Source organism: Myotis myotis, unplaced genomic scaffold (genome assembly GCF_014108235.1).
Source record: "Myotis myotis isolate mMyoMyo1 unplaced genomic scaffold, mMyoMyo1.p scaffold_m19_p_38, whole genome shotgun sequence".
NCBI lineage: Eukaryota > Metazoa > Chordata > Mammalia > Chiroptera > Vespertilionidae > Myotis > Myotis myotis.
Window position 1 is genome coordinate 1192455 of NW_023416344.1, and position 22300 is coordinate 1214754.

At 50.0% G+C, this 22300-nt stretch overlaps 1 protein-coding gene and 1 long non-coding RNA gene across 13 annotated transcripts; one reads left to right on the plus strand and one right to left on the minus strand.

The window, feature by feature from the left end:
• The first annotated feature begins 378 nt into the window (after nt 1–378).
• On the plus strand, nt 379–5228 carry LOC118653062. 2 transcript variants are annotated; one of them, XR_004966766.1, is made up of 4 exons: nt 379–620; nt 3492–3544; nt 3848–3935; nt 4739–5228. It is a non-coding gene; the product is annotated as an uncharacterized LOC118653062 (long non-coding RNA). The 2 variants fall into 2 exon arrangements; XR_004966765.1 differs by lacking the exon at nt 3492–3544.
• Nucleotides 5229–14112: 8884 nt separating this feature from the next.
• Nucleotides 14113–21278, minus strand: LOC118653059 (zinc finger protein 250-like). 11 transcript variants are annotated; one of them, XM_036303567.1, is made up of 6 exons: nt 20366–21278; nt 19269–19346; nt 17784–17878; nt 17408–17549; nt 16896–17009; nt 14113–15819 (listed from the first exon to the last, which is right to left on the minus strand). In XM_036303567.1, exons 3-6 carry the CDS (start codon nt 17823–17825, stop codon nt 14504–14506), a joined length of 1614 nt encoding a protein of 537 aa, XP_036159460.1. In that variant the 5' UTR covers nt 17826–17878; nt 19269–19346; nt 20366–21278; the 3' UTR covers nt 14113–14503. The 11 variants fall into 11 exon arrangements, with proteins under 11 accessions (XP_036159460.1, XP_036159465.1, XP_036159461.1 ...); XM_036303572.1 differs by having other exon boundaries at nt 17408–17534; nt 20366–21275; XM_036303568.1 differs by lacking the exon at nt 19269–19346 and having other exon boundaries at nt 20366–20513; nt 21161–21274.
• Nucleotides 21279–22300: the final 1022 nt, after the last annotated feature.

Sequence of the window (22300 nt, forward strand, 5' to 3'; positions counted from 1 at the left end):
CCATAAGCATCCTCTTGAACTTCTGGGTGATCTCATCGTCCCTGTGACCGGTATGGTTCTCTGCCTTCTGTAAAAGAAAGGTCTGGTCTTCGCTTGGTTGTAGCACCTTCAGCAGCTCACTAGAGTTTCACTGAAAGAATTGCTGTAAAATAGTCTTGGAAATTGGTCCAGAAAGCCCCACTCTTGCCTCGGTTCTGAACACTGAGGCTCCCAACTGCCACCCGGTGGCAGCATCCTGACTTGTTGCACTACAGTTCCGGTTCCTGGAGGACTCCAGCCACCGAGAAGTGGGAGCCGTTTCCCAGAGCGGCCGGGGGCGGGGCTTGCATCACTTCCGGCGGGCTTCAATGGGCGGGGCGGGCGGTGGGCGGTGCCTTCTCAGGCCTCTGATCCTCGGCTGTGGGGGGCGGGCCTCCCTGGCGCGAACCTCCCCTCGCTACCGTCTTGGGGTCGGCCGCCTCTCCCACGTTTGGCTCCCAAACCCTGACCAGCCTCTTCCGGCCCGGCGTCCCCTCTGCGTCCAGGGCCCGCGTCGTCCTTGCCGACGGTTACCCGCCCCCAGCGAAGCCCGCCTTCCCCTTGCGAAGCTTCACCCTCCGCCCGGGTCCTTCAGGTGCAAGGTCTCCGCCTTCCCTTTTTCCTTATGGCCTCCAGCTCCGGGCATTTAATGTCAGCACACCTCCTGTCCACGGCCACTCCCTCCGTGCACCTCCCCCGACCCCGTGCGCTCCCATTGCCGGGTCTCCCTACTGCCCCCCATGGGCCCACTGCCGCCCGCAGGCAGCCCCAAGCCCGACTGGGGCACGGCCTCCTTTCCCGGCCCGCCTTGCATCCGGCAGCCACAGTCCTGTTTCTCTTCTTTGTTTGCTTCATGGTTTTGAGCGTGTGTGTGTGTGTGTGTGTGTGTGCATGTGTGTATGTGTATTATGTGTGTGCATGTGTGCGTGCATGTGTGCATGTATGTGTGTGCATATGTGTGTGTATTATATGTGTGTGTATATGTGTGTGTGTGCATGTGTGTATGTGTATTATGTGTGTGCATATATGTGTGTGTGTGTGTGTGATTTTAGAGAGAGAAAGGGAGAGGGATGGAGAGAAACATCAGTGAGCTGCCTCCTGCGTGCCCCCTACTGGGGATCAAACCTGCGACTCCCGTTTCATGGTTGACACCCAACAACTGAGCCACACCCACTGAGTGGCTGCTTGTCTTTTAATTTTGTGGTATCTCGTATAGAAGTTTTTCTGATGGAGTGAAATTGAACATTTCTCTAATGGCTATAAGCATTTTTTGCAAATACGTAGGTTTTCGGCCTGAAATACATTTTTGTGTGCCATGGAAGGTAGGGAGCTGACTTGGTTTTTCTGTGGAAACTGATTGTGGCAGCACCATTTGTTGCATACTACCCGGCTGCTCATGTGGCAAATGTGTCGTTAACGTGCACTCTGCAATGTTCTGTCACCTTCCCCCCAGGCTCACACCCACTCTGTTCCTACAGCCTCAGTAAGTCGTCACACCTCTGATTACCTTACTGGTTTTTTGGCTTTGCTGTGGTTAATCTTGGATTATTACTCTTGTGATGCTTAGGGTCTTTTTTGTCTGATGTCCTGTTGCAGTTTTGATTGCACAGAAGTAATAGATTCGTTGGAGGAGAGTTGACATTTTTGTGGTATGGAGTCCTGTTTATGAACATTGTCTGTTTCTCCATAGGTCTTTTTAATGTCCTTCAATAACGTTTTAGAATTTTGTCCATAAAGTCCTTACATATATTTTGTTAGTCTTCTTCTTATGTGCCGTCTAGTCGTGTTTGTAGCTGTTGTGAGTGCAGGTTTCTGGTTTCTGATTTATGAGTATATCAGAGCGGTACTGACGTGCTCTATACTGACCTCCTATGTGGAGTCCTGTCCAATTTGTATTATTCCAGCAGTGGGTTGATCATCTTGGATTTTCTCTATGGATGCTCTTATCATTCTCTTAATAATGGGATTTTTCCTATTCTCTTCCAGTCCTTATGGCTCATATTTATTTTTGGTCTTGGGCCACACTGGGAACCACTGCTGGGTGTGTAGTATGTACTTAGTTCCCATTTCTGTTCTTTTTTTAATACATTTTATTGATTTCTTTCTACAGAGAGGAGGGGAGAGGGATAGAGAGTTAGAAACATCGATGAGAGAAACATCCATCAGCTGCCTCCTGCACACTCCCTGCTGGGGATGTGCCCGCAACCAAGGTACATGCCCTTGACCGGAATCGAACCTGGGACCCTTGAGTCCGCAGGCCGACGCTCTATCCACTGAGCCAAACTGGCCAGGGCCCATTTCTGTTCTTAAAAGCATTTCTTTTTCTTCCTCTGTGGCCCCCCAGATCCCCACATTGGCCTTGCCAGATGTTTGTGTGTTATTAGCAATTTCAAGGAACCAATGCTGAGATTATTTTCTTAGTGAGATTGTTTTCTTTTTTTTCATCATGTTTTCCTGAGTTGCTTTCTTATACTGTGCCTGATTTCTTGTTAAATGTTTAGATCATTTATTTGAGTTTTTCTTGTGTTCAACTTCGTGTGTCAAGGATGCACATTTTTCTTTAGGGAGGCTTTATTGACATTTCCACCTTATTTTCTTTTTTTATGTTTTTCTTGGAGGGGTACTTTTTAAATCATGTATTTCTAGTATAACAACAGTGCGGTCAGAGAGTATTTTGTCAAATGATGCAGCCTTTGGAATTTGTTGACACTTTGTTGTCTGGCATGTGTGTTTTTTTAAAATAATAACGTACATCTTGAAAAAATGTGTATTCTTCGTGCTTTAGGTAAAATTGTCTGTTGATCCACATGTTTCTGAGAGAAGTGTGATAAAATCACTCATTTTCAGGGGGGTTACCAGCTCCTCTTTGCTGCCTCAATTACCTTTGGATTTTTACAGTTTGAGAGTTTGTTGGTAGATACATGTTTACAATGACAGTTTTTGGTGGGTTTTTCCTTTTTTTAATATGCAGTGTTCATTTTTGTTCCTATTAGTGAATTTTGCTTTCAGTTCCATTTTGATTGATGTAATTATTGCTAAATTGCATGCAGCAATGCTTATTAAACTCAGTAACACAACACCAAAGAGGGGAGCCAGCACAGAGGAGTGCAGACCCCAGCTCCTGGGCTAGCTCAGCAGAGGCACAGCTGATGTGTACTGGAAGTCAGGGTGGTGCCGCTCCAGGAAAGAGCTGCTTTAGCCCTGGCTGGTGTGGCTTAGCTGGGTGGAGCATTGCACTGAAAGGTCACAGGTTCAGTTCCCAATCAGGGCACATACCCAGGTTGTGGGTTCAGTCTCTGGTTGGATTGCATGCATGAGGCAACCAATCAGTGTTTCTCCCTCTCCCTTCCTCCTCTTTAAAATCAATAAAAAGCATGTATTCCAGTGATGATTTTTTTAAAAAGAGCTGCTTTATTTTCATTAGTGTTTGTTTGGTGTGTGTTATATTCATCCTGTCTGCTGTTTCACGTCAGGTTACGTAGGTGCATTTCCTGTGTCTAATAGGAGGGTCTTGTGCTTCTCGTAGGTGAGTTTTTTTCTTTCTCCCCATCACTCATCCATGGGCCTTGTTTGTATTAGTTTCGTATTTTTACCTTCTATACGTTGTCTTCACTGTGCCTTCTATTGTTTGTTTGTTTTTTACTTCATTTTCCTCCTCAACCCTTCGCGTGTTATCTTTATTCTTTCATGTAAAGGTGTTTACGTGGCGGGGCGGGGGGCGGGAAGTTTTCTGGGAGGCCAGCTATGCCCCACGGGGATGAACCGGGCACTGAAGCCACCACCGGAGGGACCAGGCTGAGCCTCCATGTGTTCCTCTCTCTTCCCTCAGCACCTGAGTGACTGACTCCTGCCTACCACCCCTGGGAAGACCAGGGTACCACATCATGGCGGCTTTGCACCTGTCTACCGCTCCTCCGGTGAGCATCCATCCTCCCTTGGAAGTATGAGGTGTCCACCCAGGGCTTCCCTTTCTGCTGTGCCTCAGCAAACGCTGTCAGACATCTTTGGTCTAGGTGCTGAGCAAAGGAGGGCTTGGCCCTCTATCCTCCTGGGGAGGCAACTAGTTTTCTTTCATTAAAATACGTTGTTATTGATTTTTTTTTTTTTTTTTTTTTTTTTAAGAGCAGGAGAAAGAAAAACAGCGCTTGTCTGCCTCCTGCACGCCCTCTCCTGGGGTTCAAGCCTGCAACCCAGGCATGTGCCCTGACTACGAATTGAACCTTTGACCCTTTGGTGCATGGGCCAGTGCTCTACCAATTAACCCACACTGGCCAGGGCAGGCAGCTGGCTATCTTAGTGTGGATTTGGGGTATTTTTAGGTGTCCTTAGTCTTGCCTGGCCTTCATTTCTTTCTTTCAGATGCCCTCCCTGACTTTTGGGCTCCTCCTTTCTCTTGTTTTCCATGCTGCTATAACGCCTCCGTTTCCTTTCTCTGTAATGAGGACAGGCACCGTACTGTACCACTCTGGCAGGTTTTAGAGGCAGAAGGCAGGGAGGAAGGGCATGGGCGCTCATTAGATCTTAGTGAGATACTTGCACTGCCTGTGACTGCAGTCTGGGTGAGATTTTTAAGCCTCTAGGCTCCAGGCTCTTATCTCTAGAAGATGTTGTATCTTTGGAGATGATGGAATTGGTACTGCGCAGGTGGTCAGTAGTGTCTTCATACCTTCCTTTCAGAATGAGAACAGGTGACCCTGAGGTGTTCTGTTTGTTGTTTCAGCTTATGGGACCAGGACTGAGTGCAAGGAGTCGACCTCAGGGGAGATGCTTGATGGGGCAAAAGTGGACTGGACCTGAGCCAGGACAAGCCTGCAATCTTGTCGGGGAACCAGTAGAGAGCCATGACAAGCCCAAGGAGCAGAGAGGTCCTAGGCCAGTGAAACTAACCAACAGGGAGAGCAACCAGGAGTCTTGGGGAAGCCTCAGGTTGGAGTCAAGCCTTGTCCATGATCACAGACCTCACAAATGCAATATATGTGAGCAAAGTTTTGAACAGAGATCATATCTCAATAACCATAAGCATGTACACAGGTAAAAAAAAACACACACATAGTTCATGATTCTGAGGAAATCTTCAGTGCAAATTTAGTAGTTAAAGAAGATCAGAAAGCCGAAACCGGTTTGGCTCAGTGGATAGAGCGTCGGCCTGCGGACTCAAGGGTCCCGGGTTCGATTCCGGTCAAGGGCATGTACCTGGGTTGCGGGCACATCCCCAGTGGGAGATGTGCAGGAGGCAGCTGATCGATGTTTCTCTCTCATCAATGTTTCTAACTTTCTATCTCTCTCCCTTCCTCTCTGTGAAAAATCAATAAAATATATTTAAAAAAAAAAAAAGATCAGAAAATTCTTATTGGGAAAAAAATGCATTATTGTGGTTACTGTCAAAAAGCCTTCAGGTTGCCGAAACTGGTTTGGCTCAGTGGATAGAGCGTCGGCCTGCGGACTGAAAGGTCCCAGGTTTGATTCCGGTCAAGGGCATGTACCTGGGTTGTGGGCACATCCCCAGTAGGAGATGTGCAGGAGGCAGCTGATCGATGTTTCTCCCTCATGGATGTTTCTCTCTCCCTTCCTTTCTGTAAAAAAATCAACAAAATATATTTTAAAAAGAAAAAGCCTTCAGGTACAGTGCTACCTTCATCAAGGACTAGTGGCTTCACAGTGAAGAGAAGCCCTACAAGTGTGACGAGTGTGGCAAAGTCTTCAGCCAGAGCACATACCTCATCCAACATCAGAGGATCCACACCCGGGAGAAGCCCTACCAGTGCAGCGAGTGTGGGAAGGCATTCCACAACACCTCCAGACTCATCTATCACCAGAGGTTGCACCATGGAGAGAAGCCCTACAAGTGCAGCGACTACAAGAAGGCTTTCAGCCAGGACACCTACCTCACCCAGCACTGGCGGGTTTCCGGCACAGCTCCAACGTGTTCCAGCATCAGAGGACCCACCTCCGGGAAGACTTCTCCATGTGACGCTGGAGGCCCATGATTTATACTGTGCACTTCCCGCCACCTGCCCACCTCGTATTCATTGGCCACACAGTGATGCCACAGGTGAAAGGCACTTCTGTTTAATCTTTAAAATTCTTTGTTTTTTAACCTATTTTTATTGACTTCACAGGGAAAGGAAGAGGGAGAGAGAGATAGAAACATCGATGAGAGAGAATCATTGATTGGCTGCCTTCTGCATGCCCCCCCACTGGGGATCGAGCCCGAAACCCAGGCAAGTGCCCTTGACTGGAATCGAACTTGGGACCTTTCAGTCCGCAGGCCCATGCTCTATCCACTGAGCCAAACCAGCTAGGGCTAATTTTTAAAATTCTTAAAACCAAAAGCAGTACATAATCATTTTAGAGAAACTAAGAAAGGCAAGCAAAAGGGTGAGGCTGCTGTAAACTCTCCCTTTTAGACAAAGAGAATGAATCACTGTGGATTTAGTGTGTTTCCTCTCAGACACACTGAAGAACACTCTGAGAGGTGTCTAAGTTTTTTATTTTATTAATTTTTAAATATATTTTTATTGATTTCAGAGAGGAAGGGAGAGAGAGACAGAAACATTAAAGATGAGAGAGAATCATGGATCAGCTGCATCCTACACGGCCCACACTGGGGATCGAGCCTGCAACCCGAGCCTGTGCCCTGACCTGGAATTGAACTGTGAACTCCTGCTTCATAGGTTGACCCTCAACCACTGAGCAACCCTGGCTGGGCAAGAGGTGTCTAATTATTTTAAAGAAAATACTGTTGTGCTTGTCATTGCAGCAAAACACCTTTGCTACCATCACCGTTGCTGTTTCCTCAAAACCAGAAAATTCACACTGGAAAGAATTCTACATATGTATATATTGTAAATGTTAAAAATTTAACATCATTCATACTTTTTTTTGTGTACCTAATAGAGTGGATGATTGCTTTTTTATTGTGCTAAAGTACATATAACAAAATTTACCATTGTAACCATGTAAGGTGTACAATTCGGTGGTATTAAACACATTCACAATGTTGTGTAACCATCACTACTATCTACAGAACTATTTTATTATACCAAACAGAAACTCTGTACTCATTAAACAGTAACTCTCTATCCTCCCCTTGCCCATGCAGCTGGCAACCCTCTATTCTGTTTTCTGTCTCTATGAATGTACCTATTCTAGGTACACATGTAAGTGGTATCATGTAATATTTGCCCTTTATGTCTGTCTTATTTCACTTAGCATTATAAATGTCTTCAAGGTTCATCCATGTTGTAGTCTGTATCGGAAAGTTATTCTTTTTTATGGCTGAATAGTATGTCATCCTTTGTAGATACCACATTTTGTTTATACATTTATATTGATAGACACGTGTGTTTCTACCTTTGTGCTAGTGTGCATAATGCTGTGAACATTGGTATACAAGTATGTGTTTGAATTCTTACTTGCAGTACATCTGGATATAATCCTAGGATTGAAAGGAGTGAAATTGATGGGATTTATGGTGATTCTATGTTTAACTTTTTGAGTAATAGCCAAACTGTTTCCACAGTGGCTGTACCAATTTTGCATCTCTGCAAGCAATGAAGGTTCCAATTTCTCTACATCTTTGCCAACACTTGATATTTTTTCTTTCTTTATTTCTTTTTTTTTTTTTTTTTGGTAATAGCTGTCCTAAAGGGTTCGAACTGGTACCTCACTGTGGTTTTGGTTTGCATTTTTGTAATGACTACTGATGTTGAGCATGTTTTCAGGTGCTGATTGGCCATTCATATGTCTATTCAGTTCCTTTGCCCATTTTTGAATTGGGTTATTTTGGTTTTTGTTGTTGTTGAGGTGTAGTTCTTCATATATTTTGCGTAGTAAGTCCTTATCAGATATGTGATTTGCAAATGTTTTTACTCATTCTGTGATTTGTCTGTCTACTCTTTTTCCTGTGTCTACTCTCTCTTTTTTTTTTTTTTTTAAATATATTTTATTGATTTTTTACAGAGAGGAAGGGAGAGAGATAGAAAGTTAGAAACATCGATGAGAGAGAAACATCGATCAGCTGCCTCCTGCACATCCCCACTGGGGAAGTGCCCGCAACCCAGGTACATGCCCTTGACCGGAATCGAACCCGGGACCTTTCAGTCCGCAGGCCGACGCTCTATCCACTGAGCCAAACCGGTTCCGGCAACTCTCTCTTTTTTTAATAATATGCACAGTTTTGTGTTGTTGTTGTTGTTTTTTAACGGAGGCAAAGTTTATTGAGAGAAGCCACTCTAGGAAAAGGTGCAGCTGGGGTTCCAGGAGCAGGCCAGTGTCCAGAGCTTCCTTGCCGTGTTAAAGTCTACTGGTCCACATGTAGAGTCCCACATGGCCATAAGCCACATGGGTACAGGGGATGTGTTCCCCACCACAGGAACGTCAGGAACCCATTGTGCACTGGGGGTAGAGAGGGGGGGGGGGCTCAGTTCTTTTCTAAAAATGTCTTTATTGATCATTAGGGAGAGAGGGAGACAGAAACATCAATGATGAGAATCATCGATTGGTGCCTCCTGCACTCCCCCTACTGGGGATGGAGCCTGCAACCATGCATGTGTCCTAACCAGGAATCAACCAGTGACCTCTTGGTTCATAGGTCAACACTCAAACACTAAGCCACACCAGCTGGGCTCTGTATACTCTCTTGATAATGTCCTTTGATGCACAAAAGTTTTTAATTTAATGAAGTTCCATTTATTTTTTCTTTTTTTGCTTGTGCTTTGGGTATCATATCTAAGAAATCATTGCTAAATCCAAGGCTCTGAAGGTTTCCCCCGTGTTTTCTTCTAAGTTTTATAGTTTTGGTTTTTTTTCTTAATCCTCACCCAAGGATATTGTTTTTTCCATTGATTTTCAGAAAGAGGGAGAGAGAGAAAGAGAGGAGAGAGAGAAACATCGACATGAGAAAGACACATCAATGGTTGCCTCCTGCACGCACTCCACACCGGGGTTAGGGATCGAACTTGCAACCCAGTTACATGCCCTTGACTGGGATCTTTATGTTGGTTTCAGTGCCCAACACTGCTTTGGCCCAGATGGTCTTCCTTCAGGTTGTTTGTTAAGAACTCCTGCTCTGGGCCTCATACCATCAGCCTGGATGTCCCCTGAGCAAGTGGCACCCCAAGTGACTGTGGTCTCCTTGAAGAGAGCATGAAAGCCCTCTGTGGGAGGGCTGGAGAGGCGGGGAGGCAGCTCCATCTGAAGAAGCATATTTAATGATAATAGTGTCCCTGGAAGAAGAAAATGCTGGCTGTTTTCCTTTTTTTTCTTTTTTTTTTTTCCTTTTTATTGCTTAAAGTATTACAAAGGGGTTTTTTTTTTTTTTTTCTTTTTCCTTTTTATTGGTTGTTTTCATTGTGCAAAACTAGGGAACATGGTTTGACAAGTTTCTGGTCTGCTTGATTTTGGCTCAAAAAGGCTTGTAACATGCGTTGGTGACACTTTCACAAGGGCCAAGATCAAGCCCATCTAGGGAGGTAGCAGCATGGACGAAGGGCCCCATGGATTCCAGATGTTTCCACTGGGCCATCTCGGGCCGTTACTCCTGGGCATCTGGTGGGCTGACTCCTTGCAGTTGCCTCTCAGGTCACAAGAGGGCCTTTGGGAGCAGCGGCGTCTGACAGTGGCTGCCTATGGGTTGGTGATTGTGGAGCAGCTGGCAGTGAGACAGCTGAAGGCCTTGGCCCATCTACAGTCAGCATCCCCAGGTGAGAGGTGACAACACCCATCCTGATGGGCACAATGAGGCCAGGTGGGGTCATGCTCAGTGTGCATGCTTGGTGCCCGTGACCTAGGATTGTGGCTGACCCTGTTCACATCCCTGGACCCAGGCAGGACATCAGGTCTGAGCCAGAGGGTCGCTGGGAGCTGTCCTTGGGGCTGGGTCAGTCCAAGTGTACCCTCTAGGCCAGTGATGGCGAACCTTTTGAGCTCGGCGTGCCAGCATTTTGAAAAACCCTAACTTAACTCTGGTGCCGTGTCACATATAGAAATTTTTTTATCTTTGCAACCATAGTAAAACAAAGACTTATATTTTTGATATTTATTTTATATATTTAAATGCCATTCAACAACGAAAAATCAACCAAAAAAATGAGTTCGCGTGTCACCTCTGACACACGTCATAGGTTTGCCATCACTGCTCTAGGCTCTCCTTGAGTCCCCCTTAGAGGTGGCTGTGTATCCTGTGCCCCACCCCAGCCTGTTCCAGTTTTCTGTATCCTTCCTATAGCTGAGGACTGAGCCTCTCCTAGACCCACTGGGGTTGTGGGATGTTTGGATGCCCAACTCATAGGGGTGAACGGCTTCCTAGTGGCTGTACCTGTGCAGAGTCCTATGAGCACACAACACAGTCACACAGAAACTGAGTCCTAGGCAGGTCTTCCTGCTGTGATTTCATTTCATTTATGCAATGAGCCTATGACATGGACGAGAACCTAGAGGGAAGTGACTGAAGTCAGAGCAGTTTGAGTCAGGCCTGGGCTCCCACCCACTGTTAACCCCCATGCAGAAAGGGCTAACCTGACCCCCAGGAGTGGGCTGGCTTTTTCCTGGTGGTGTTTACTTGTACCCTAGGGCCACGGCCGATAGTTTGCTAACAGTGTGATTTATGGTTGGACTACTGGCAGGGCTGCAGTCTGAGGTCAGTCATGCAGGCAGTCAGGTATATTGATGTAACCAAGCCAATAAAAACTGGATGCCAAGTATCAAGTGAGCTTCCTTGGGTGGCAATACCCCTTGAACATTGTTACATATTGGTACCTGGAAGGAAAAGCTGACTGTGACTTCCCAGGGAGAAGACAACAAAATCCCTGTATTTGGTATTTTTCCTGGATTCTGCCTCATGCGATCCCTTGGCTAATTGATTTTAATATCTGTTCCCTGTAATACACTGTAATCAGCTTTCAGGGTGAGTTCTGAGTCAATGTAGCAAAAATTGAGGGTGATGTTGGTGACCTCTCAACTTGTGATTGGTATTAGAAGTGAGGGCAAGCCTTGGGGACCCCTGAATTCCACACCATGTCAACTTAATTTCTCAGGTTGAAAACGTTTATGCATGACACCAAGCATTCCCCATACTCACCCAGGTGGGCCATGGCAGAGACCCCAGTGCTCCCAGTACCATCCCTGTGACCTTCCTCTGCCCTTGGCCAAGTCCACACACGGGAAAGATCATCCTGGGCCTCTGGCATCAGGCCCTCTGCATGGAGTGGCCTAGCTTCCCCAGCCTGTCCTCCAGGAGTGCCCCTGCCTCTCTTAGGCTGCAGTCATCTGCTCCAGAGGTGGATCACGCGTTGTGTCCCCACACCTGGTGCGTCAGATTTTATTAGTAACAGTAGCAGCCAGCACCAAAGCACTCCATCCCTATGCCTTCACAGCTCTGTGTTACAGAATACGTACCTAATTGTTTGGAATTGGCACATGAGCCTCTTTCAGGTTTTCCTGGCAGTATTTTTGCTTATTTGTAGAAGCTCCTTATGCCAAAGTTACTGCTTTTCCTTCACCCACAAATATATTCTGCTCATTGCTTTTTTATTAGAAGGTATGTCAGGTTATACAGTTACACAGAAACAAATTTCGGGTGGACTAAAATGTTCTCCAATAATAGAAAATTTGAAAAGAACTGTCAAATTCTTGCTAGCTGTAGGGAGAAATACTACAAATTTAAATACATAAAATGTGCAGACTTTGAAATAAAAGTCTTGAATGCTGCCGACAAGTCAGAGCTGGGAAGTAATGGCTGAGAAGGCATTTATCAGGGCGAGGGGAACCCCAGAGATCATTTTGGCCTCTGATGCCAGGGCCACTACGTGATCCAGCAGCTGGTGTGCTGCCTCCCACTCCTGGGGCAGAAATGCACAGCCCAGGAGCCTCCCTAGGGAGAGGGCGCTGTGCTCACCTCCCAGCGCCATGGACAAGGAGCCTGAGGCTCACCAAGAGGTCCATGGCATCTGATTAAAAGGCTAACCGGCCGAAACCGGTTTGGCTTGGTGGATAGAGCGTCGGCCTGCGGACTGAAAGGTCCCAGGTTCGATTCCGGTCAAGGGCATGTACCTGGGTTGCAGGCACATCCCCAGTGGGAGATGTGCAGGAGGCAGCTGATATATGTTTCTCTTTCATCGATGTTTCTAACTCTCTATCCCTCTCCCTTCCTCTCTGTAAAAAATCAATAAAATATATTTAAAAAAAAAAAAGGCCAACCGGTGTGGCTCAGTGGATAGAGCGTCGGCCTGCGGACTCAAGGGTCCCGGGTTCGATTCCGGTCAAGGGCGTGTACCTTCAGGAGGCAGCTGAGCGATGTTTCTCTCTCATCGATGTTTCTAACTCTCTCTCCCTCTCCCTTCCTCTCTAAAAAAATCAGTAAGATATATTTAAATATATATTAAAAAAAGGAAAAGGCTGATGGTATTCTCCACACTGAACAGCACAAGCAACTGAACTTATTCTCATGCTGCCGTCAACACGTCTCGCTCTTACTCTAACTCTCCCACAGAATTAGGACTGTGTCTGCGTAGGGGTCCACGAGGGGGGGCTAGAGCTGCGCTTTGAAGGGTTGATGGTAACATGTGATCAGCTCCTCAGGAGGGTCTGCACAGGGGAACAGGCATTGCTATGGACTGAAGGACCGACGGCAGAGTGCTTCATCTCTCCTGAGAAATGGATACAAATTTAGAGAAAAAACTTTGAAAAATTATTAATAAACCAGATTCATTACTGTATCTGACAATGGATAAGACTCTCGTGGAACTAGGAATCCTATATAATAAAGAGCTAATATGCAAATGGTCATCATGCCCTCACACCATAACAGCTCAGACACTCAACACTGGGGAGAGAGGAATGGGGACCAGCCAGGCTGTGGCCTGGGAGAGGGACAATCCGCCTGCCCCGCAGTCCCAGGCACCGGCGCCTGCAGCGCAGGTGAAGCGGCCTGCCCATGGTCCTCTGCGGCTGCGGCCAGCCTGGGTCCTGGGTGCCTGCAGCTGGCCAGAGGGAGGAAAGCCTGGGTCCTGGGTGCCTGCAAGTGGCCAGAGAAGGGAATCCTGGATCCCGGGTGCGGGGCAAGGCAGAGGTGGTTATGGGCAATCAGGCCAGCACGGGAGCAGTTAGGGGCGATCCAGCAGGCAGGCAGAGGGGTTAGGAGCCAGAAGTCCTAGGCGAGAGGCAGTTGGACATCCCCTGAGGGGTCCTGGATTGGAGAGGGTGCAGGCCGGGCTGAGGGACACCGCCCCCCCCACCCCCCTCCCATGCATGAATTTCATGCACCTGGCCTCTAGTAAAAAAAATGAAAAACAAAATCCCTTAAACTTAGGAACAGAAATATTTGATAGGAAAAAGAGCTATTTGAATTTGAGACGTTTGTTATAAGCACCAAATAAGTCTTTAAGTCACATCTTTTGGAAACAGCAGTGTGTGGCAGCACCCACTAGGTGCAGCAATTATCATGTCTAGAGCTGAGCAGAGCTTTCCACCTCCACCCAAATGGGGCCCAGACACCCAAGACATCCCATGATTTCTGGGACACAGGGTCTGTTGGTCATAAGGATGGGTTTTGAGGAAAAGATCCACTTTTGAGATGAAATTTTTAATAAAAAGTTAGGATATCCCTTCTGATCTTGAATGAATTTAAAGGCCCAAGTAAAGGTTTTCCTAAATTTATATAATTTCTCACTAATGTTTACTACTTTTTTCTCTATACAAAACAGAAGACTCCACACACACAGGATTTCCAGCCTTTTTACATGATGCTAGTTGGTGACACTTTCTAATATCATTTCATCCACAGATACTTAAGTGGTTTAACAGAGTACTGAAAATAGTCCAACATTCTAAATGCAATAATTACAATCATTGTGTTTAGGAAAGGCATGAAATGTTCTAAGAAGAAACCTTTATTTGGGATGTAAGTTAGTTTTATTGTGACAGTAATCTTTATGCCTTAATTTCCTTTACTTTCTCAATTTATTTGATTATTTTTTAACATATTTTTATTGATTTCAGAGAGGAAGGGAGAGGGAAATGTCATGATGAGAGAAATCATTGATAGGCTGCCTCCAGAAAGCCCCCTCGCGCCCCCCCTCCCCCCCGCTCCCCGGGATCAAGCCCGCAACCCAGACATGTGCCCTTGACCGGAATCAAACCTGGGATCCTTCAGTCCGCAGGCTGATGCTCTATCCACTGAGCCAAACCAGCTAGGGCTTAGTTTCTCAATTTAAACAAACTGTGTGATGTTAGAGAATTATGACTGTCTTTACCGAAATCCACTATAACTGTGATTACTCTCCAATATGACTTCAAGACGTTGAAAAAAATAAAATCGGCACCTCTGAAGTTATCCCCAAGGAGTGATGAGCACAGTGCTTCTCCCTGGAGTTACTCTGTGACCCTCAATACCAAAGGGCTTCCTATGCAGCTGACAGAGCTTCTCCTAAGCTGGGGGCTTCCCGAGTGTGTGCCCAAGTGTGAGAGAGACTCGTGGTTGCCGAGGTCACAGCTTCTGGTGCACCTTCTGGTGCTGGATCAGGTGCCCGTGCTGGTTGAAGGCACGACCACACTCAGCGCACTCATAGGGCCGCTCCCCCGTGTGGATCCTCTGGTGCTGGATGAGCACTGAGTACTGGCTGAAGGCCTTCCCACAGCGGCTGCACTCGTAGGGCCTCTCGCCCGTGTGCGTCCTCAGGTGCACGATCAGTGTGGCTTTCAGGCTGAACGCCTTGTCGCACTGTGTGCAGCAGAAGGGCCGCTCACCTGTGTGGATCCGCTCGTGCTGGACCAGAGACCTCCGGGCGCTGAAGGCGTGCCCGCACTCGCTACAAACGTAGGGCTTCTCCCCGGTGTGCACCCGCTGGTGCTGGATCAGGTGGGAGTGCTGCACGAAGGCCTTGCCGCAGGCGTAGCAGCCATAGGGCTTCTCCTCTGTGTGGATCCGTTCGTGGTTCATCAGAGTGGAGCGGTGGCTGAAGGCCTTGCCGCACTCCGCGCACTCGTAGGGCTTCTCGCCTGTGTGCACATTGTGGTGCTGGATGAGGACGGAGCGGTCACTGAAGGTGCGCCCACACTCACTGCAGGAGTAAGGCTTCTCCCCGGTGTGCACCCGCTGGTGCTGCAGCAGCGTCCTCTTAACACTGAAGGCCCGGCCGCACTCCGCACACTCGTGGGGCTTCTCCCCGGTGTGCACCCGCTGGTGGCTGCGCAGCACAGTGCTGTGGTTGAAGGCCTTCCCGCACAGTGGGCACACGTAGGGCCGCTCCCCCGTGTGGATCCGCTGGTGCTGAATGAGGTGTGAGAGCTGAGTGAACGCCTTGCGGCACTCGAGACACTCGTGGGGCTTCTCTCCTGTGTGGATCTTGTGATGCTGTGCGAGGTCTGAGCTCACCCGGAACGCCTTTCCGCACTCATTACACTCGTAGGGCTTTTCGCCCGTGTGGATCCTCCTGTGTTTGCTGAGGACCGAACTCTGGCTGAAGGCCTTCCCACATACCCCACACACGTAGGGCTTCTCCCCGGTGTGGGTCCTCTGATGCTGGAGGAGGTGGGAGCTCCGGCCGAAGCATTTCCCACACTCGATGCACTTGTAAGGTCTCTCCCTGCCAGAAGCGGCCGGCTGCTGATCGAGTGGCTCGCTTGGGCTGGAGACCTGAACTTCAGGGGGGCCCACAGGACTTGGGCTCAGACAGAAGCTCTGTTCAGGTTTGCAACTTCCTTGATCAATCCACCCGGGGGGTGTTTTCTCCAGAATCACGGATAATTCCTCTGAAATGAATGGCTTCAGACTAATTTGGTTTCTTCCCTTGTTCTCACATTCTGAAACCACACATCCAAAGGGAAAATGTTAACTCAAATGTTAACCCACTCAAATTTCAGCTCAGGTGTACCCCTGAAGGTGGCTGCCGAGGGATGTCCACAGAGATGTGGGACACTCGGCTGCGTGGGCTGAGAGGACGGAACAGCACAATGGTGTCAAACAAGAGAGGTGTCCAGGCTGAAAGGTGCAACCTCTAGCCTGAGGTCACTCCTGTGTGAAGTGCACATGTGGCCCATGGCAGCAGGTGACAGGCCAGCACGGCCTGAGCCCTGCCCTCCCTGAGTCCTCTGTGCACTGGGCTCCCAGAGGCCATTTGGAGCAGAAATAAATGCAGGACCATCTATGACTTCAGGGAGCCCCACCAGACAGACGGCAATATACATGTACCGCACAGACTAATCCTGCAGACACCAGACTACAGACTTGTGCTCGGGGGGCTGTGAGCTCTTCATGTAGTGTGCTGGGGAGCAAGACAGCCGACAAGTCTAGGCCAGAGATGGAGCCTCTGGGGCAGTCGTGAGGACAGCAGGTAAGTTTTATCTCAATAAAACTGAGGAAAATATCACACCTTTGTTGCTGATGAATAAAGTAAAACTGAGTTTGTCTCTAATTGATTGTGAATTCTAATCAACCTGTTTCCAAGTAGACAATCATAAATACCTTTCTTTTTCTTTCCATTTTTTTTTAGCTTCAGTCTTGTGTGTGTGTACATGTCTTACTTAGTGTGTGGGACCCCAGCACAACATTACACAGACATGGGGATGGTGGGCTCCCTGTTCATCATCTCAGTGTGCTTCAGCCTCACCACAGGGTCAGGTTAACCTCCCTTCCACACTAGGGTGCTGCGCTCTTTTCTAAATGAACCAGGTAACCTTCATGTTCTGCATCTCCCGTAAGTACGTGCTGGAAAGCAGAATCACAAGTGTGCACTCATCTCCAGGGGCCTCTCCTGGCTCAGTCCCGCCAACCCAGACTCCTTTCCTGGGAGAGGCCCCAGGTGGAAGCCATCTGCTTACGCCCAGCCACTGGGACATGCTCAGCCCTCAGGGCAGGTGCGGCAGCTCCTCTCACTCACCCGAACTGTCGTTGCCTAGGCCCCAGCTCTCCTTGGCCCCATGCCCGTCCAGGACCCAGGGCTCCTCTCCTCGCTCCAGCTGAGAGATCACATTGGGCTTGGTTCCTGGAAGTCCTGCTCACGGGAAGGAAGGTCTTTTGTCTAGAGCAGCCGTGGGCAAACTACGGCCCGCCGATCCGCCCGTTTGAAATGAATAAAACTATTGAAAAAAAAGACCGTACCCTTTTAGGTAATGATGTTTACTTTGAATTTATATTAGTTCACACAAACACTTCATCCACGCTTTTGTTCCGGCCCTCTGGTCCAGTTTAAGAACCCATTGTGGCCCTCCAGTCAAAAAGTTTGCCCACCCCTGGGCTAGAGCGTCCCCACCCCACCTGAGCAGCCTGCAGGTGGGAGTCAGCACCAGCCTCCCTGTGGAGCTGAGCACCCTGAGGGAAGTCCAAGGCCCCTGTGGTATGGCCCAGCCCCGGGAAGCTCACAGACATAGACTGGCCTGCTGAGGGCCTTACCCAGCGAAACCACGTTCCCATAGGTCTCCATCATCACGTGTCGGTAAAGGCCCCTCTGAGCAGGGCCCAGCTGGTCCCACTCCTCTTGGGAGAGGAGCACGGCCACATCTTCAAAGGTTACCTTCACCTGAAATGACAGGGGCTGCTGTAGGTCAGGCTAAGTCTCCATGTCTAAGAAAGAGTGGGTGCAAGTAACACGGGGTGAGGTATACCCCCAAATTGGGGGAAAGCCCTATGACACATGGGGGTGCCCTGGGAGCTAAAGGGGTGACAGGAAGGGGCCATGGACTTCAGGGGGTGTGCTGATGCTGAGGCTGCAGCAGGAGCCCTGAGTGTGGAAGAAAATGCAGCTACACAGGCCTCAGGGGCAGCTCACCTGGGGTCCTGCTGCTGGTGGCAGGAGACCGGCTGCCGCCATTGCCCGTCCCCTGGAGTCTCTGAGGAAGACGGAACTCAAAGAAGCCTGTGGGGCTGAGAAAGAGGAGGGAGCACATGAGCCGCCTGGCCTTGCCCCACAGACCCTGACTTCCGGGAGCCCTGCCCGCTGTGAGGTCTGACCTGGCTCTTCAGGAGCCACAGAAACACACCATTCCTGGGAGGGGACCCAGGAAGGTAAAGACCCTGGGAAGCTGGGGACACTTGTGCACCTGAGGACTCTGGGCCATCTGCCCCTGCACCAGGTCCCGCCCACAGTCTGCCGACAAGGACAAGGGCCTCTGCAAGCGCATGTGCACAGGTGCCAAGCGGTCTTCTGGTCTGGTGTGGGTGCTAGGCCAGGCTGCCCCCAGAGACAACCCCCGAAAGAGGAGAGGCTGGGAAGGGATGGCTCTGCTCAAGGCCCACACTCCTGCAGGGACCCCACCCCAGGCCCTGCATGCTTGGCTTGACCATGACCCTCCGTGGCTACACTGACACCTCAGCTACGCCTGGTTGTGCCTGGCAGCCCTGGTGCCTCGTGGGAGGTCGGGTTCTGATAAAGTGAGTCTGGAGTGACTCAGGAATTTGGTCTAAGCGTCTGACAGGGAGGCCTAGGCAGGTCCTGGACAACTGAAGCTGAGATATCTGTTACACTAAAGTGCTGGAAAAAAGGGGGGGCCAGGAGCTGTCCTGACAGGAATGGGGTTCCCATTTCCTGGAGTGCTGACAGGGGTCTGCAACAGGACTCAGAAGCCCAGCAGGCAGACTACACCAGGAACAACAGAGGCACCCATCTGGCGAATGCACTGTAGGCCACCTGGAGGGAGTGCCATAACCCTGCTTTCTCTTTAAAACACGAGATATGGGTGCCTGTTTATCCAGACACCTTTCCAGAAGATACACACTGAACTCACTGCAGCTGCCCCTCTATTCACCCAAAATGCCCATTTTCCCCAAACCTGTGTGTATAAGTGCAATGCACCGCTAATAGAATTCCAATGAGTCTTTTGAAAGATGAATAAAAACACGGACCAGATCTAAAAAAGGGGACTGCAGAGAAGCAAAGAGCTTGGAACCTTTTATTATTATTATTTTGTTTTGTAAGCTAAGCTTTAGGAGCTTAACACCCTTGTTGGAATGGATGATGGTCTTTTTTTTTTTTTTTAAGAGTTTAAAGTGAAAGTGAGTTTCTTAGTGAAGCATGGAGACAGAGAGCAGGCTACTCCACAGGCAGAGCAGCCATTTCTGATGGTCTTGATGCAAGCATGCCTGTTCTTCCAAAGTCACTCCTCACGGTGACAAGCTGGGACGACGCCCTCCCAGTCCCTGGTCTGGGCGGCTCTCAGAACTCCCTCCCTCCCCCTCTCCTCCCACCCCCAGGTTTTCATGCTGGAATGCCCTGTCCCCTCACGTCCACGGACACTGCCTTCCAGGGTGGAAGCACCTTCAGAAGAGGCAGCTCTGAGCCGGCCGAGTGACCACAACTATACATGTAAGCTGCTAGACTCCTTACGCTAACAACCTGTAATAGAAAACATGGGAAAGGATTCTAATCACAAATGGCCAAGAAACATGGTTAGCATAAACTTAGAGAAATGCTGCTGATCCTGGCCATTGCACCCGCAAAGCCTGGGCGAGAGCCAGATGGGCCTGGAGGAGAAGGAGGCTCAGAACCGCAGTGCAGGGCCCCATCTAGGACTCAAGTCACTGTGGGGAAGACGATTCAGTACATGGTGCCAGGACAAAGGGCTCAGTGCTCTGAGAAAAATGAAACCACCTTTACACAAAGCGCAACAAATCTCTCAGAAAGTAGAGCCAAGGCAAAGAATAAAAAAAATAGGACAAAAAAGTCAGATCATCTCCTACTTTATAGTCTAATTAATCCACTAGGCTAATTAATGAATAGGAGTTAAAATTTTAAATTACATCATAAAGTAACTTGAATAAAAACGCAGGTAAGTTTTCATTCATTTCAGTAGGAAGGGCCTTTCTAAATACCCGAAACAGAATGCCTGGGGGGCAGATCTGCTCACAAAATAAAAATTTTATGTACATCAAACGGGCCGCAAAATCCATAAATGGGCCCAAAGACATGTAAGAATTTAATACACAATAGCAGTGGTTTTCCAATTCAATGAAAATATATTTTATTCATTAAGTAGACTTAGAAATAGCATGATTTAGAGGGGTGGGGGTGGGGTGGAGAATGAAGCTGGGTTCCCAGGTCACCCCACCAAAACAAATTCCAGATGGATCCAACATTTTACAAGGATCAGAGAAACACAAGGATGTATTGTAAAAGTAATTTTGGAGTGGGGAGAGCCCTTAAAACAACACAAAGCCTTAAAGGTAAATATTTGACCATTAAAAACTTGTTTTCCATCTCAAAGAACCCCAAACCAAACAGAACGACCATTTGAGAAGAACGTTTTCAGCGTAAATGGAAAATACGAGCTGGCGTGTCCCAAAGGAAACACAGAGGCCAGAACACAGGGCAGTGACCACCTCCTCTGTCTCCGGAACGGAAATGAAGACACTGACCTGGCGAGAAGGCGCACGTCGGGGAGGAGGCCCGGGCCTCGATCTCGTCCCCTCCCCGTCGCCCCGCCGGGGCCCGGGGCTCACAGCCGATCGGGCCGAGAGGGCGGCCGGCAGCAGAGAAAACCCAAGCGCCGCGCGTCGGAGCCTCCTTTTAGATGAAAAACAAAAAAGCGCAGGTCGATCCCGAAAGGACACAAAGCAAATCAGCCGGGGCCTCCTCCGCGCGCATGGCAGCTACTCGCGGAAGGACTCCCACTTTTTATATTTACGACGTTTTTATTTTTCGAAAATTATTGCCTATTGTTGTCTACTACAATATTAAGCAAGTGATGAAAAAGGGGAGTATCTGCAAACTATGTTAGAAAACGCTGGTCTCATTGATTGAAAACAGGCTCTTACAAAGTAACAGGAAAAAGACGGCGTCCGTAGCAAAACGCAGGGAGGGTGTGCGATGCGGCGAGAAGCACCTTCGTCCACGGGCCCCTCAGGCGGTTTCCGTGGAGCCCGGCGCCCCCGAGGCCTACCAACCTCCCCGCCGGACCCCGGCAAGGCCCGCCGCCCGCGGGGCAGGGCCCGGGGAAGGGCCTCAGCGCGCAGTGGAGGGGAGTGGGGGCCGGGGCGGGGCCAAGGTGGGGGTGGGGCTCGCTGGGGTCCGGGGAAGGGAGGGAACTGGCGCGAAGGGAGGGGGCAGTGCGTGTTCGTGGGGAAGCACCGGATCCGTGCGGGGACGCGCCGGCTCCCGCATCGGTGAGGGGAGAGGTCCCGGCTCGCCCGCGCCAATCGGCCCCCACTCACCGTCCACACCGCAGTCTCACACCCCGAGGGGCGGCCGTCCGCAGCGCTCTGGGACAAAGGGGCCGCCCCTCCTCGCCTGTGCACCCACCAATCCCTGGGGCCCCGCCTCCTTAGTCCCCGCCCACTCGTCTGGACCACCAATCCTAGAGCGCGACATCTTCCAGCCAGACGTCGGCCCCGCCTCCCCCTCGCTGCGCCTTTCTCCTAAGTGACAGCGAGGCGCGCGCTCCGGAGCCAACTAGATTGGAGGTCTCTGCGCTGCCTAGAGAGGCCACCCCGCGCCGGGCCTCGTACTGGCCGTACTTCCGGCAGCCTCCTAGGAGCTTCCGGTGCCCCCACCCCCACCCCGCCCAGCGCCATCCCTGGGGACTAAGGCACGTCGCCCGCGCCCGGCTTTTGGCCTCTGCGCTGGGCTGGCGGGTCCCTCCTCCGCTGGTGCGGGTTGCCACTCCCTCCGTGACGTAGCTTCTGCCAACTGCTCCGTACCCAGCGCGGGCCTGGCGGTGGTCATGTGTGACAGTGACGGCCTCACCGGTGTTTACCGATGGGGTGTGTGTGCGATGAGCTCCCCGGAGGCGGTGGGCAGCACCGCGGCGCTGGCGCGCACTCCGAAGAGGCGGCCCGAGGGGGACGGTCCTGGCTGCCTGGGAGGAGCCGTGGGCCTGTGACCCACAGTCTGGCACATGTGCTGTGGGGCTCAGAGGGCTCAGGAGTAGCTCAGCGGGACAGGTCGGTGCTGGAGGGGTTCGGTCCAGCCGAGGCCGAGGCAGGAGGTCAGTGGGGGGACGTGCGCGATTCTGTAGTTAGGCAGCCGGGGACGCCGGGCCGGTGCTGCGCCAGCGTCCTCCTAACAGTCGTGAGCAGCAGCTTTCTCCAGGGAACTCCGTTTACCACGCCCCCCCCACCCCCCGCCAGTGGAGCAACGTCTCCGCTGCTGAGGACTGTGAAGCTCGGGGCCAAGGTCGTCCCAGACCCCGTTCCCTGGTTTACACTGCAGACCATTGGGTCATGTCCTCGGCACTAGATGTTAACTCCTCAAGCACAGCATTTGTCTATCGTTTCCTGCTGTATCCCAGTGAGGGCCAACAAGCACTCGCTGAAAAAAGCAAGGATCGGATTCAGGCTGGACGAGGAGAAACG